Below are 16,982 nucleotides of genomic sequence, written 5' to 3'. Positions count from 1 at the left end.
TTGGTCTAGAAATGTTAATTTATTTTTATTTTCATTTTTTTCCCTGTGTACAGGGGTAACACATCATACTAAATATGTAAGGTCATATCTATGTGGGTTTGATTACAGAAACTAATAAAGTATTCTCTAAATAATGAAAAAAGAATAAGATAAGACTATAAGAGCGAGAAGTAATTTAAATATGTTCAGGGACCATTTTCATATCCAGAATTAAGGATTATTTTGATGTTACATCATTGCCTTTTCTCTTTTACTTTCCTTTTTAGTTTTATTTTAGGATTCCCTATTTTAAATGTTCATACAGAGATTTCTTTAACTGAAATACCGAATAGTTTCTTTGGTGTGAAAATAGTACATAGGATCCTAATGAGACAATTAATAATGTGAAATAGGAAGTAAAGGGCTAAAGGTGTAAGGAAAGTGGGAAGAGTGGGGGAGAGGTAATAAGGGAGAGGAAAAAAATATGAGAAACTGAAAAAATGGAAATAAAGTGTTTGTAAATGGAGAGGGGAGGAGGGGGTGAAGGGAGGGCAGGGACAAGGGGAAAAAATGAGAATCAAGACCTGTCGTATAAAGGTAAAGAATCCCAATGATGAATGTAATTGTATTGTATACCTAGATTGTACCAATAACCTCAATAAAAAGAAAAAAAAAATAGTCTGACCCAGACACCCAAGTATCATATCTTCCTTCTCATGTGTGGAAATGAACAGAAAAAAAGTCATCCCGGAAGTGGAAGGGGATTACTAGGAAAAAGCAATTGTGCTGGGATGAGGTGGATGGTAGGAGATGGGTAGATGAACCCCTGATCAGTGCATGATGTATGCACATATGGCAACATAGTGAATCTCATCAGTTTCCATAATTAATAAGTACTAACAATAATAATAACCAAAAGAAGTGAGAGTATACTACAATGATGTATTATGCAAACTTTAAAAATACATTATAGACAAAATATATAATGATAAAAATATGCTCATATCAGATTTGGAGGGGAGGAATACAGACAAATTGCAAAGGACTAAAATATGATGCTAAGTCTGTGGAAAACCCATGGATATGTGGGGAAAGCCTCAAAAGATCAAAAGATAAATGTTTCTAGGGATTTTCCTCTAAGAGGATTCTATGTCCGTTGAAATCCTCCCATACTATTTTCAATAATTTTCATTGAACTTGCTAGGAGTTGAGACTCACTACAGTGCAGGGCTATCCATTTAATGAGTTTATTTTCTTCCAAGAGTGTCACAAACCATAATTCAGTTTAAAAATCATAGTCTCAGAGCCAGGGATTTAGCTCAGTGGTGCCGTTGCCTACCTCACAAGTGCAAGGACCCAAGTTTGATCCCTGTCACACACACAAAAAAAATCAGTCTCTTTTTCTTTTTCTTTTTTCATTGTGAGTGGAGAGAGGTGTTATGAGGTAAATTCGGCTTCATTGCTTTAATCCAAATACCTGGTTTGATGAAGGCCCAGGCTCCTCTCACCTACATCAGTCCGTCTCTTGAAGAAGGCTGCAGATATTGGGATTTAGAAACCAGAAAATCCTTTGTGTCTTTTAGAAAAACAGCTCTTTGAAGGCTGTGTGGCTCCAGACTGCAACCACTTTTTTCTTTTCCTGTTTCCTAAGAGGGAACTTTCAGAGACAGCCCAGGACAACCTCTCTTTTTTAAGACTATTCACACCAGGAACCTAAGCAGAGTCTTCCACTGACCATTTGCTTCCAAACCTTCAGGCAGAGGGTGGCATGCTCTTGGGTGTGGGGGAATCTAAGACTCTGGGCCTGGAAGTAGTCTGAGATAGGAATCTCAGGAAAATCTTTCTTATTTGGCACTCCAGAGGAAATGCTCAACTCTGACAGACTGACTTGTGCTCTAACACCGATTCTAGGAACTTCATAGTGGACACCGGGCTTCAGCTGCTGTTTGTCAGAGTCAGGAATAGTGGGAGACGTGGCTCTAGGTACCCAGTCCCAGCAGTTCCTATTCTAGAGAAAGCACTTAAGTGATTGCCAGAGTGCTCGATGGTAAGAACATCTACACCAGTTAATACGGCTCTGGTTTCCCCTCTACTATGGCCTGAACGTGTCCCTCCAAAGTTCATATTGAAGCTTAATCCTCACTGTGGTAAAATTAACTGATGGGGCCCTTTGGGAGTTGATTCAGTTATAAAGACTCTGCCTTCGCGATAAGAGTCAATGCCATTAATCCTAACTCCTTAGATCTTTCTGCTAGGTAAAGATGTGGGGAGAAGGTGCCATCTTGGAATCTGAAAGAATGAGGCTTCTCCAGACACTGAATCTGTAGGTGCCTCTTGAACTCCCAACCTAAAGAACCGTGAGGAATCAATTTCCGTTATGAATTACTCAGGCTAAGGTATTGTGATGTAGCAGTCCAAATGGACTAAGACAGGCCAGAGCTTACCCCTTGCACTTGGGAGGCATCCGTAGCAAGCCTTATGGCCAAAGTCCCAGGGCTGTTTCTGAGGTCATCGAACCAGCCAATATCTTGTCCTAGCATTGCCTTGAAACCAATTTTACGAAGCCTTTTTGTGAGGAGTTCCCCAGATTTAGCAAAAGTATATCCCTAAAACATAAAGAGGGAATCTTCAGTGATATTTTAACATAAAGAGGAGGGAAAAAAAATCTAGATCATGTAATGAAAAATCAAATTCCTTACCTGCAGAAATTGGGTGAAAAAAGACATACATCCCATTATTATAAAAAGTAGGCACACTCCATCAATCTGTGATCTTTGCTCCTCTTTATCAAGAAGTGAAAAAGTCTTTGGAAGAGAGCAAGCGAGGAAGAAAGTTTATCATTATATACAGTAGCATGATAAATAAATTCAAATATGTTTCAATGAAAATTCTCTTAACACATCATTATACATTTTTCCTACACTGTAAGATGTACACTAAGAGTGACCCTGAATGTAATGCTTATCTTGATGTGTCAGTGTAAGTTTATCAATTGTAACAGATGTGTACACACACACACACACACACACACACATTCACACACAGGAATGGCAGGGAGTGTTTGAGAGATCTCTGTACCTTCCTCTTAATTTTGCCAACAACCTAAAAAAAAAGTATGGTTCCATAATTTTCATTCCTCCAAAAGTGCACTCAGTATAACCATGGACTACAGAATTCAGAGTTAGCCCATTTAGTTCTTATTTTATAGATAGAAAACAGAAGCCCGAAACATCAAGTGTTTGGCTAAATTCATTCAGCTTGGAGTTTTTCTTGGACAAGGAAACGCCTATTTTCTAGCCTCCAGTGCAGTGATTTTTTTTCTGGGCGCGACCTTTTGGCTGATGGCATTGTTCATCTTCTCAATCTCTCAGTGTTATGAAAAAGAGTATTTAGCTAATGTTGATATCTGCACAGCTGTTCTGTGAGATTGGACATTTAATCTATCCACAGCCTTTTTCCACAATACTGTGCTCCAAAAATTCTTTGCACTTTCTTGTCACTGAAATGCAGTCCAGTGGGCTACCCATGCATGGACTCCTCGGGAGTTAGACAAGCTGGAGTTCGGGGACACGCCTTTGCTGCTTTTGGAAGGTAAGCACGCTTAAGGGAAAAACAAACATCCACTACACTCTTGCTATGTATGTGGCAGATGTCAAATGTGTAGCTGAACCTGATTTAACTTAAATTAGGAGTTTCTTCAATAAAGGTCCTCAAAACAACCAATTTTGCTAGGATTTTCCCCCCTTCATGTTACAGAAGAAGAAGCTAAGTCTCAGCAAAGCTAAGGTCTTGCTCAAATGTGTACAGATAGGACAGTGCAGAGACCTATGACAAATCTAGGTCTAGCTGACTCCCAACCTGTGCTTCTTCCCAGCAGGCTGCATTCAGATCGCAGGAGTTGCTACACCTAATACATCTCCCAAGTCAGACAGGCACAAGGCAAGCGAAACAAATAAATCACGCCCAACGTGGGTACCAAAGCCCAGCTAGGTTAGTGATCCGGCTCCTGACAGTGCTCAGTCACTCACTAAGCCTATGTCCCACGATGTGGTCTCTGCACACCGCATGTGGCTATTTTGCTGGATAGGTAAATCCACATGAAAACGGAGCAAATAAACACAGGCACGCAATGATAGCCGGTGAGAGGAAAGCATCAGGAATTTACTGATGAATCTGTGATAATTATGCTGAGACAAACAGAAACCATCTTCTTTATCAGCGAGGAAAGATAGTGGCTTGCTGAGCAATAAAGATGAATTCTCTTAGACATGATCTTTGTCATCCTTCATCACTGAGGAAATTTGGGACGAGAGAAGTGGGCACAGAGCATATGGTGAGCAGCTAGCAGAACCTGTTTCAGAGGAAAACTGTCCTGGCAGGGAATTCAGGACTCTTCCCACAGCAGCTCATATATGTGGTTTGGGCAAAGTTGTGTGAATATAAAATTTATTCTGCTTTTATAGAACAGAAAGTGATAACTGGCAAAGGAGCTGGCATTCTGAGTTTCTTTGAAAAAGCCAACACACAGGATGCAGGCTTCTATCTTTTCAGATTCACTCCACTTCTTCCACCTTCTGTACCTGCTGCATTGTCCACCAAGACTTACATGCAGAGCCTCTCCCTGCTAGGACAGTAGCTTTGGAGGGCAGGGAGAGCCTGGCCTTCTTGTCTGCCACCCCATCCCCAACCCTAGCAGTGGTGCCTAGGAAACAGTAAGTGATCTGTACATATCTGTTGCATGGTGAATGGATTTTCACGTTTAACATTTGTCTTGAAGAACGTACCATGACTGACAAGGGCATTCGCTCCCAGGTCCCTAGCACGGTATCTAATACATGTCTGTTGAGCTTATAAAAGACTATGACTTTATGTTTGGATGTTACTTACTAGGAAATTAAGGAATATAAATGAATTACTTAAAAGATGTTCAGCATACAAGGTTGTCGCACCAATAACCAAGGATCAGTTCCCCAGAGTTGAAGGTCCCCACTGTTTGCAATTTCCTACCTCCCAGCAAATGACTTGATTTTCTCACTTACCACAAGGGGGCAGTGTGAAAATTAAAGCCGTGGCTGGGGACCTCCCCACACAATTGACTTGATTTTGTTTGTGGTTTATTCTGGTTTTTCTGAATAGTTCATGCCCGAGGGGACATTTTTATGGTTAGGACTTCTATCAGAGAGGTGATAACAGAGATGTAAAAGAAGGACCTAAGATGTAAGCTTTTCTCACTTAATAGGCTCTGACAAATTGGCATACTGGCAAATCCTTTGGCTGCTTCAAATCCTTTGGCTGGAACAAATTACTAATGTTCTTTAGGTTCTAGGCTTTCTTCTTTGTTGACCTAATAGGGTGTGTGTGTGTGTGTGTGTGTGTGTGTGTGTGTGTCCACTAAAAGTACGTCAGCATCTTGATAACTAATTTTCCAATAATAAGGTTTCTCAGAACCTGGCTCTATGGTCACACTCGCTGGATTTGAGTCCCAGCTGTGCCACTTGCTGTCCTAAATTCTCTAAGCTTTGATTTGCTCCTTTATAAACTGGGAATAATAAGAAACCTTCTCTCATTTAGCTATTAGGAAACATCAATGAGCCACTATGTATAAAGTGCTTAGATAATACCTAATAAATGTTTGTATTTATCATTATAGTAATAAAGACAAATAAGGAATATCAAAACTCCTAAAATTAAAAATACAAAGTAAGCTTATTATTTATCCCTGCCTATTTTTACCTCTTTCTTGCGTTTTCTCACTTCCTCTGTACATTCTTATTTTAATACAATACAGTAAGAGAACAGATAATTACATATTATATACTAATACCTGCTGTTATAAGACAAACTTTGTACCTATTTAGTGAGATTAAAAACTGCCCTAAAATCCTTTCATAGTCAACAACCTTGCTTTGCATCCTGTTGGTTTGCATGAGGATAAGCATCCCTATTCAAAGTGACTGTACTTTCTGTGGGGTGTGTGCTGTGAATTGCACCCAGGACCTTGTGCAGGTGCTCAAGGCATGAGCTACACCCCTGTCCTGCGGGCAGCATTTCTCATGGGCCTGACAACTTTATGAGCACCCTGGTAGACCAGAGGAGGGTGCTCAGCTTTACCTTCTCACCTTCTGTGCGACAGAGACTCGGTGAAATTTTCAACCTTTAGACCTGAGAGAAACAAAACAGCCAAGTATACTAAAACAAAGAGTTGACCTAACAAATATGATAGCAGTCACCGATCCAAAAAGAAGGGATGCGGAGAATAAAGCTTTTGCAGTGGCTTCCTTACCCCAAGAATCTGGCTGAATAAGAAGGCGTACAGAGGTGTGACCGCCCCATTGACAGCTGCGCTCAGAGTCCCTCCCACCATGTAGGGCCATTCCGGAGCATTGAACTTCATAATCCTTCTGAATGGGGCAGGTTCAACTTCTTCTTCCTCAGAAATGTCCTTGTCCTTGAGGGAAAAGAGGACTAACATGAGCCACCCAGATGTACATACCTGTGTTACACATACTCTTGTATTAAAGAGCAAACCTGACATTCCGATTTAAGAGTTATGGTTTGATTGGTTCTGAGTTACTTCAGAGATCTATCAGAGACAGCAGCTTGTTAGTTTGTGAGGAATGGTTTGACCTTGCCATGGCTTGGAAGCGGTGGACCCTACGGGACTATGGACCTGATGGTAATTCTGTACTTCTTATTTCCCACTCACACACGGATCCATACAAGGAGTGGCAAATACACTGGATCTCTGAAATAATAGTTCTTAATTAAAAAAAACTTTTTGTAGTGTATATATACATGTGAGGACTTAAAGAATGGAATGTTCAAGATATGTTTTTCATAAAAGTTCTATAAACACTAGATTATACTAAAGTTCTAAGATTAAACGTAAGCACTAGATTATACTAGAGCTCAAAAGGCAGGTGGCATATCTGGAACAAGAAAATTTAAACAATACATTAACTGGTGTCAACATTTATTATTTTCTTATTTTCAGCAAGGTTACCCTTGATTAGTGCCCCAGAAGTAAGTGATACTGTAGGTGGATTTGTTACTCTGATAGAGTTCTAGATGGCGTGTGTAGATTTACATCCATTTGTTTTACTTTTTCTATTAAAATACACTAACATATCTATAGAAAATTGACTATAAAACTCAATGATTTCTCTCTTTTACTAATACACAATAATTTCTCCTTTTGGTAGCTGAATAACAGGAGCAGATACAATAAAGGTCTTCAAAAACTCACTCTGCTTACAAAGTCAAAGATCGCATTACCAATTCAATTTAAATGAAAGGCTGGTGTCATGTCCATTTTGTTACAATTCAAGTCAAATAGGATCGAGGAAGGCAGCTCAGGATGGTGATGAATGTGCTATTACCTCCATTTCAAGCTCTCTCCTGGCTGCTTTCAACATTTGCATTTTGCAGTTACTGAGCAGTAATTTCATCGCTCATGCAGCAAATCCTCTGTCCAATTATTTCATCTCTGACAGCTTACTAACTTCAGACCATCCGTGCCAGAGAAAAAAAACGTGCTTGGGAAAGCATGAATAGAACAGAGACAGAAAGAAAGGGCTCTTGGATGAGTCTCATGTGGCCACCAGTGGAATCTGTCACTAAGAGCTTTACCTCTCTGGGCCTTGATTACCTTATTCTTAAAATGAAAGACTTGGACTAGGTTGTTCTAGGGAGACAGTCTTCCTGGAAGTACTACATCTTTGCATATTTTGTGAGCAAAGGAATCGATTAACTTTGTTCAGGTTATTTTTTAAAGGATGCTAATATAGCTAACGACCTTGGAAGACTGAGATAGTGTCTGTTCTCCAAGTTAGCTCATCTGCCTGCCATAAAAGAGAGCCTTCTTAAGCCAGCCTTCTCCTTGTGCCCATACCTACTTCTTTTGCTGGTATCACCTGACCCTCTCCACTTCATCTTATGAGGGTTGGAGACTGAGTTGGGAACAGTGCAGGAATGCAGAATGGTGGCTCCTTCCACTGCTCTGAGTACCCTGAGTCCTTCATCTCTCACTCAGGGCTCTTGTGTGTTCTGCCAGCATCCATGAACTCGTGTCAGGCTTGCAGAAGGGCAAAATATCAGACCCTTTAGAGTTCTAGACGGTGATTGGAGTCCAAACCTGGATGCTCACAGACGCATAAGGGTTGATGATTAAAAATATAAATTTCCAGGAGGTCTCATCACCAGAATTCCAATTTAGGAGGCCTTACTCTGTTTTTAGAGATATTCCTTGGGTGATTCTGGTGACCACAGCTTAGTTTGTGAGACCTCAGTGGTATATGACCTCCAGGCTGTTTCCCATCACTAAGAGTTGAGGATTCCATAGTTATACATTTTGGGTATGTTAGCTGTCATGTGTTATCTAGGGGACCGAGTGTGTGAGGAGCCTTCCTATTCCTTGGATCCTGCCTGCTCCCTAGTGATATGGAACTCCAGCTCCTCCTGGAGCTACAACCCCGCAGGATGGAGACTCTCCTGACCTTCTGATATCCAAAGAGATCCCCAAGCCTAGGTACCAGTGCCTAAGATATTTTAAAACAGTATGAAGTATATTTTATCCAGTAGCTTTCATCCAAAACAAGCAAGAAACAAAAATTAGTTAATTTGAATATTTTTCTTTTGTCTCCCTATACTAAAAAATTGATTTCAAAGGAAACTGTTCCCTAGTCCCCTTACCAAAAGCAAATGTCAATCCTGAAGGATGCAAAAAAGCAGAAAATTGGTTCCCAAATAATGAACTTTTGTTTGATATAGTAGAGGAATAAAAGTAAACTATATAAAATATAATTAAATCATTCTGCAAAGAAATACTTTACCTCTAGTTTTGCAAAGCTAAGTATAAAGGGGAAATGAATAAATTGACAGTGAACCAGTAGCTCACACAGGGAGGTAAAATAATGGTAATGATGATAAGTATTATTATTAGTGGTACTAGGAATAGAATCCAGGGCCTCATGCATGTAGGTCTATCATGGAATTACATCTCTATCCCTTACATTTTCTTTTTTAAATTTTGAAACAGTTTTTTTTTTTGTTGTTAAGTTACCTAGATAGTCTCAATCTTGGGATCATCCTGTCTCAACCTCAAGCAGCTGGGATCACAGGTGTGAGGCATCACACCCAAGGAGCACTGAAATCATAAACTTCACGTGTTTGCTCACTACATAGCTTGTGCCTCTACTGCAACTCTGGCAACTTTCACACTTATTTTTTCTATCACATGTTAAAAGGTACCTGTCAGCAGCTTGATGGCAGGAAGAATGACAGTAGCTCTTGCCCATCTTTGCATCTTCAACACACTGCCAAGCACACAGTAGATGTAAGTGCATATAACTTCTTACCTACTGCGTAGATGGTTCAGTGGTAGACACTGGGCTTTTCCCAGTTCCCTTCCTCATATCTCCTTCGTGAGCTAGGGGGAAAATAAACCTTCCTGCTTGAATCTTGTGTCCTGATTTCTATACTTGATACACTGGTCTCTGCATTCCAACGACAGGCTCTTTTGCCTTGATCATAACTTTGGGATCTGATAATTAAAAATGATAAGTCTGACAAAGAAGCAGAGATTTCCCAAGTGAACTAACACTGATAGTCATTTTTATAGGTCTTTTATCTCTTACTAATGCTTACACCCTATCTAACAGTTAGTTGTGATGAAGTTGTGGATAGCTAAGGTCCGATTTTATCATATATTTTTTAGTTTCACTGAAAAAAGATGCCTAAAATTTTAGAGACTAAAACCTACTCCAAAATTAAAATTGTTGGTATATATCTAAAATCTGACCTCACGCGAGCTAAGTATACAGCTTAGAGAGCAAGAACAAACGGGCTTAGCTAGGTCACCTGCCGACCTTGGGCTGTGGGCGAGGAACTCTACTTCCGTGGGCAGCACAGACTGAAAACCATCTCTTCTGTTTGTTCGATGCTCCAAGAGACCACAAGGTGGAGATAGCTGCTTTGTGCAAGTAGACCATTGGCAACAGGTTAGAACATTTCCCAGTCTACAGAAGGCTTTCTCCACCAAAAACAGACAAGGCTGGGGATTTAGCTCAGTGGCACCACCGCCTGCCTTGAAAGCGCAAGGTCCTGACTTCAGTCCCGGTACCAGAACAAGCAAAAAAACAAAGACAGACAAAGAAGAGGTTTTGCCAATGTGCAGTCTTGCAGAATTTGGTTAAAGTGTTGAAATACTTTTAAATACTAAAACTGAGCAACACTCACTCTTACAGTATTCCTCGGAGTCAGAAATTCCATTAGTCAACTTTTATTAACCCTAACTCTATTGTTTCCTTTGGAAACAATTCCTTAAATCTAAAACTGCTGTACATACAAGCAGCACTACTGTAAGATCTTTCTTTTCTATCTCCCTTACAAGGGAGAACACAAAGTAGCATCTTTTGAAAATTACTCGGGGTGACATTTAATTGATTTAAATTATTTTATTTCTAATTTATAATGCAGATGAGTAGAATATGGAACATTTTAATCTCTATAAAATCAATTCCTATACTGGATTTAGATTTTCTTTCATTTGTTAGCCCCTTCTGAGTGCTCTTTCATCAAAAGACACCCAGGCATCTGATCTCCAGATCAGTGGGGAATTTGACCATTCTGTGACTAAGCTAAGTCATCTACTAACTTAAACAAAAATGGCAAAAAGTCAGTTTTCTATTCCTTCCCTTCCTCTCTTACTTTTAACATCAAACATTTACCCAGAAACTAGAAAAAAAATGTAGAAATTGAATGAGTTTGGTATATGGTGGTGCATGTCTGTAATCCCGGCACTAGTTACATAGTGAGCTCAAGACCAGCTTGAACTACATAAATAGTGAGACCCTGTCTTAAAAACCAAAATAAATAAATTAAATAAATAAAAACCTCCCAATGTCCTACTTAATTCGAGGCATTTGGTCAACTACCCACAGTGATTCAACATAAATAAGTTATGGACACTAAGTTTAAGAAACTTGCATGTAATGAAGGGGTAAGACAACACAAACTCAAAGCCAGTAAGAAAGTTACCATGAAAAGGTTCTAACGAAGTGTTTATAGGGGACTGAAAGCATCAAGGCCAGCAAGTGGTTGGAGGAGGATGATAGACGATGTCCACAACAGCAGGACACCTGTGTCCTCATGAAAAAGGTTTTATATTCTTAACTACATGGATTCTTCTCCTATTTCTTTTAGTTTATGCTATTTTCAATTTATGTTTACATTAGCACAGTTATTTTCACTGCGTCCTGAAAATTGTTATAAAATTGAATGAAGTAAACAAACATCCATAAAACCTAAAGGACCTCTGGAATTCAAAATTCATGATAACTTGTGTAAAGTTTAACCTTATCAAATACTTTTGCTGATCAAATATTTTTATTATAATTTAAGAGATTCTAAATTTGAGAAAAAATGTTTGAATACTCTTTAAAATTTCAAAAGCATGACACCATATCAGCAAATAATTTGTTAAAGTACATGCGATAAACCCTTTTTCTATGTTTATAGAATGACTCATCTCAAACCTATTAACTAACCTTTGGACCAGGGATTTAATTCAATGGTGCTGCCGCCTGTCTTATAAGTGCAAGGTCCCAAGTTCAACCCCCCGTACCAAAAAGACCAAAAACTACTAACTAACCTTTCATGGTCCAGTTTTAGTTAACATGTATCAGTTTTTTGTTTGGTTTTGGTTTTGGTTTTTTTGAGACAGAGTCCTACATAGTCAGGCTGGCCTTGCATTCACTATGCAGCCCAGGCTGGCATGAATTTACAGTGATCCTCCTACCTCAGCCTTCTGAGTGATGGGATTCCAGATGTGCACTACCATGCTCTGAAACATGTATTCTTAAAAGTAATTAATCAGCTAATCTGTGCTTCTTTCTAAAAATTGTGTATAATTTAGAGTTTGCACCAAGCCCTTATGTTGTGCTATTAGCCATATACGTAGAAAATACTTATACATATGTTTAAAGGACACCTAGAGGTCCCCAGGAGAGATTCGTCCATTCCCCAGGAGTGTTAGTGCCTGACCTTGCCATCTTCATGAGTCGATTTACGATCTACAACAGCTAATGGTGGTTCATGAGCCAGGTGGGAAAGCTGAGACCTGGAGCGTTGCCGGATGGAAGCTCTGCAAACAAACAGAAAGACAGAAGAGACTGTAGCAGGCGGGCAGTTCAGAACAAGACCTAACTGGTGTCCACGTTTCCATCACACATCAAATCAACAGAAATGTTTGGCAGGTTACCGGGCAACCAAGGCAGGAAACTTCCGGGTTTAATGAAAGACCTAGATTAATCAGTCAGTCTGACCACTCTGGGCCCCAAGCTCTGTAACTGGGGGAGCCAGACTCAGATTAGCCAGGGAGAGAGAAAGGGAAATGGAACACAACTGTCCCACTATTCCACCAACAAATGCCTTTCAAGCCCACGTAGTCCTGTTAACAGCTACCATGGCCAAGGGGACGGTTCATCACTTTCACCTCCCCTCCAGTTCAGGCTGTAGTTTGATCTCTCTCTCTCGCTCTCTCTCTCTCTCTCTCTCTCTCTCTCTCTCTCTCTGATTCTCTCTCCTTTCCCTCCCCTCCTCTCTCTAATATACCTAATGTTTACTCTAGTATGATGCCTCCTACATGCCCCAAAATGAGCCCATCAGAGGTACTAGGGCCCCCAGTGAGATTGTCTCTGAACTATAGAAATCCATTAACAAAATTTCTATTGAAATATAATTTAGCTTAATGTGTTCATTTATTCTCTTATTCATTCATTCAACAGAAGCTTATCAAGTACCTACAACTTGCTAACTACTGTTAGATGGGGACACGAAGACTGGCCAATCACAGGCGTCTTCCTCAAAGAATTTAAATCTCAGGGAAGACCAAGGCACATTCCTAGCCCTGATGTAAGGAAGACTGTGGTAAGTGGTACACAGCAGGTTTTAGTAAAGATTTGGGAAATTCAAAGAGAAAATAAAATGTACGGCAGGTGTTACCAAGCAAGGATTCATGGAAAAGCTAAGGTAGCATTTGGGTGTTTACAGTCCAGAGGACAGAACATTTTTGGTGGAGGAACCAGTGCAAACAGAGCAGAGATAAGACACATCAGGGTTACTTATCAAATATACTTTGCAGAGTAACCATGGGACATGATTGTGCCTTGCTTTATTTTATTTTGGTGGTGCTTCAGATTGAACCCAGGGCCTTTGTACTACTGAAATACATCACTAATTTTTGAAAAAAATTTTTTTTTTATTTTTTGAGGCAAGGTTTTGCTAATTTGCTAAATTTGCCCAGGCTGGGCTTGAATGTATGATCCTCCTGGCTCAGCCTCTCACAGTGCTGTGGTTACAACCATATACCACTATATGCCCAGCTGGGTCTGCTTTCTTTTATGCTGAGATTCATGGGAAGGAAACTCCTGCTCTCCTCTGGATTAAGTTGAAAGGACCCAACACTGGAAGCTGCTAGCAATTACGTTGAGACTCTCAATGGAAAGACTCTTCCTGGAAAACAAAGAAGGAAAGGAGGGAAACCACCTAACTTGGACATAATGAAACCCTAGCCTTGCTTGACGCCAAAGCATCTTTGGGTTATTCGGTTATGTGAGCTGATTTTTTCCCCCTTTTAAACCAAGATGGGTTGGGTTTTCCAGTCATTTGCACAAATGATGCCAATAATAAACACTCGGGAGGAGGGAAATCTCATTAGCATAGCTGTGCTCAGAGAGCTGACTCTAAAGCTGTACAGTGCAGAGAGACGCGATGGCCATGAGGAACCCCACACCAACTGCTCTGGTGCCCTCGAGATAGGACCATTCCCATGTCTCTCTCGCCACTTTCTACCCAAGGGAGATTGGCCCAAGTGTCAGGTGGTGCCTGTGCCTCGAGAAGGCAGTAGCATGTCAACTTAGTTTCTCTGAGGCGTCCTCACACCCTTTCATTGGCACTGCCTCCTCTTAGTCACTTGGGCTTAACGCCATCCTTCTCCCTCCCTCGCCTTGACCCATTCAAACACCTGCCAACTCTCTTCATCACCAACCACACAGCCGCTCCCACCCCAACTCCCTGTCCTCAGGATGGCCTTCAGGATACCTTGATTCCTTCCTGCTTAGCCTAGTATTCTACAGAGTTATTCCTTTGGATGAGCTAACTCCAGAAGATGAGGAAGAAAGGGCTTGTGTCACCCAGAGAGAAGACAGATGATAGGAGAGAGACCCAGGTCATGGACCTGAAAACAAACCCAGAGCTGTGGACACCAAGATAGGAATATATGGAGAAGGAGGAGGCTCCTCTATACCAACCACTGCCTCGTTCCGAGCATGGGGAGACCCATGTTCTTAGACCTTCGTGTTCCAACTACTTCCATCTTATATTTACTAGATCTCTCTCTTTCTCTTCCCCGATATTCCCAACCATTCCACATATGGTAACTGTGCCCGGCAGGAGCTCTACTGCCAGCTCATGTCCCACAAGTCTACCAGCAACACCAGAATAAGATCCTGCCACGTCCCTTTTCAGAACCTACAACACCTGCCTCTCCTCTTCTCAGGAACTGTGCACTACTTTTCACTGCAAAGAAAAATAGCTAATTTGGGGAATAAATTCTCTCTCTGTCTCTCTCATTATCACTTGGAAAATTATTGGTTGTTATTCATTTAAATGTTCTTGAACCTAAATAATATATTGCTTAAGTGGGATTCAACCATCAGCAAAACTGAAGGCTAAGAAACAAGATACAAACTAACATTTCATTTATTCGTCTTTTGTAAAGTAATTATTGGCATATGCAATGGATATTTTAAACAGACCTTCTTAAACTTATAAATCTTTCTCTGCAGGAGATTAATAGCTACTTTCTGTGTGTAGATAGTATTTCTGGATTTCTCATCTTGATATCAAAGTGTAGAATTTATGACAGATTATAGCAAAATAAAAATTTATATTTAAAATGTTAGTTACTCAAATAATAAACTATAAAGAAACCATTTAGAATAAGTACAGTTTTGGTCATCTTAAAAGTTCACACGATATCTATTTTCTTGTTGGCATGACCACAAGTCATTTCTCTACTTTAGCCTACTGACTAGAAGGGATGCCTGGTCATTCTCTGCATTTAGGAAGATAGTATCTTTAGATTTCAAAATTTTACTTCAGATAAACATACTGCCAGATATCTATAAAACTTGACAAGTAATTTTTATAGCTTTTACTTTATAGAGTTAACTTGAAGCTGTTGCTTTATTTTCCAAATATAATAATTTCAATAAATCTAGTACTTTAAATTTTTTTCAGTAGAATTGTTCTCAAAAGAAAAACAAATAAAATAAACTTAATCAAATAATTTAGATTTCTAAAGAAAAGTTAAATTTGAGCTTGAGATAGTTATTTACTTTTGAAAATAAGTATACTTTTCAGTGAACTATTCCTTAAATATTAAAAATGAACGAGTCCATTTTGACTACTCAGAGTTGATGCATGAATGTTTTAAGCCTTTATAACTCTTTTTTTTGATAGAATTAGCCATCTTGAATGAGCCACTGCTTAGACCACAGCCTTATTTTCATTATGAAAATGGTAAGGAAAGACCATGGTAGAGAGTTGCTGTCAGTCATTCACTACCAATGGTCTCCTAATTTAAGGAAAGAAAATCTTGATAAACTTTTTTATGAATACAGATGAATACTACTGGACAGATGGATGTTGAACCCAGGATTTCACATATATTAAGCAAGTGCTCTACCACTACAGAACTACAGCCCTGACCCCTAGAATTGTTAACACAGACTTCTAACATTACAGGGGCTTTTTAAAGTGAAACTCTTGAGCCAGCATGAAAGCAACACACTCCAAAAAATATGGCTTAAGAGTGAACACCTACGTATTGATCTGGAGAAGAAAAACTTCATTTCAGAAATTCTCTTTAAAAACTAAAAAATACATTTTTATTTCACTTAGTTAATAACTTGATTTTAGATGGGTAACTCTAGGGGCAGAAGTGTTTGTAACTTAGTTGCTTCTCTATGGGTTAAAGAACTGAGAAAAAGGTGTGAATGTGTGTGGCCTCCATAGGAGACAGTGTTTCATGTATCGCTTAGCTTTGGTGGGAAAGGATTAAAAATGGAGTTTTAAAAAATACCCTTTCTGAGTCCAACAGGCAACATTTTATGGATGAAATGGAAGATCACCTGTCAGGTGAAATAAGCTAGACTTAAAATAACAAATAGCACATGCTTTCTTCAATATGTGGAATTTTTAAAAGATAAAACAAAAATAGATGAGACACTGAGTATTGTTAGACAAGAGGAAGGAACAGGAGGAGGAGCAGAGTATAAAGAGGGATAAAGGGGGAGGATATGATCAAAATATACACATTGAAACCCAATATTTTATAACATTAATATGTACTAATGAAAATATATTCTTTAAAAACACACAATTTTAACCCAAATTATCCATCATGTCCCACTTAAAATGTGATGAAAAGCCAAAGTAAAACAAAAAAAAATCCATGCATGGGAAAATAAATCTCATATTGAAGAAGTTATCTGTATATTCTTGCTATACAAGACCTGTGATTCTGCGTGGGACTTCCTTGAGGAGCCCAATTACAAAGAGCTCCTAGGAATATCTGAAAACTGAAATCTGCCCAATGGCTTGAGCTTACCTTAAACTGTCCCTGTAGCTCCCTCTGTGGAAGGTCTTCTGCATGTTGTCTTCAGCTGCATCTTTTTCTGTTCAACATAACAGGTGCCACTTAGTAGGGTATACAATAAAAAGGACCATATTCAAATGTTTACTATGTTTTCCTAAAATGTAGGCAGACCTAAAATTGAGGTCTGATGTTAACCTATCCTGCCAACTTTATTTTGATAAATAAAACTTGAAAGTCATCCAGCACTTTCTAATAAAAAATTCAAGATAATTAGACTGAGTCATTTGAATCAGATGGTATCCTGTTACCTCTGTAGAAATAGGAATCTTTCAGCACTAGTTAT

General features: G+C 39.4%; 1 protein-coding gene across 6 annotated transcripts in view; it reads right to left on the bottom strand.

Annotated features, from left to right (window-relative positions):
- The window catches only part of Abcb11 (ATP binding cassette subfamily B member 11), a 143,053-nt gene that overhangs the window by 21,072 nt on the left and 104,999 nt on the right, over positions 1–16,982 (bottom strand). For 5 of the 6 annotated variants that reach the window (XM_010606932.3, XM_010606934.1, XM_010606933.1 and 2 more), the window contains 5 exons: positions 16,652–16,718; positions 12,022–12,121; positions 6,263–6,427; positions 2,679–2,783; positions 2,424–2,585 (listed from right to left, as the gene is read on the bottom strand). In XM_010606932.3, the coding sequence (XP_010605234.1) occupies positions 2,424–2,585; positions 2,679–2,783; positions 6,263–6,427; positions 12,022–12,121; positions 16,652–16,718 (599 nt within the window). Of the gene's footprint in view, positions 1–2,423; positions 2,586–2,678; positions 2,784–6,262; positions 6,428–7,087; positions 9,947–12,021; positions 12,122–16,651; positions 16,719–16,982 lie in introns of those variants that run through there. The other variant, XM_010606937.3, reaches the window with a different exon arrangement.

Source organism: Fukomys damarensis, unplaced genomic scaffold, assembly GCF_012274545.1.
Source record: "Fukomys damarensis isolate Sample0158 unplaced genomic scaffold, DMR_v1.0_HiC HiC_scaffold_26, whole genome shotgun sequence".
Classification (NCBI taxonomy): Eukaryota; Metazoa; Chordata; class Mammalia; order Rodentia; family Bathyergidae; genus Fukomys; species Fukomys damarensis.
Note: the sequence above shows the minus strand (reverse complement) of the source record. Positions and strands in the feature narration are given on the sequence as shown.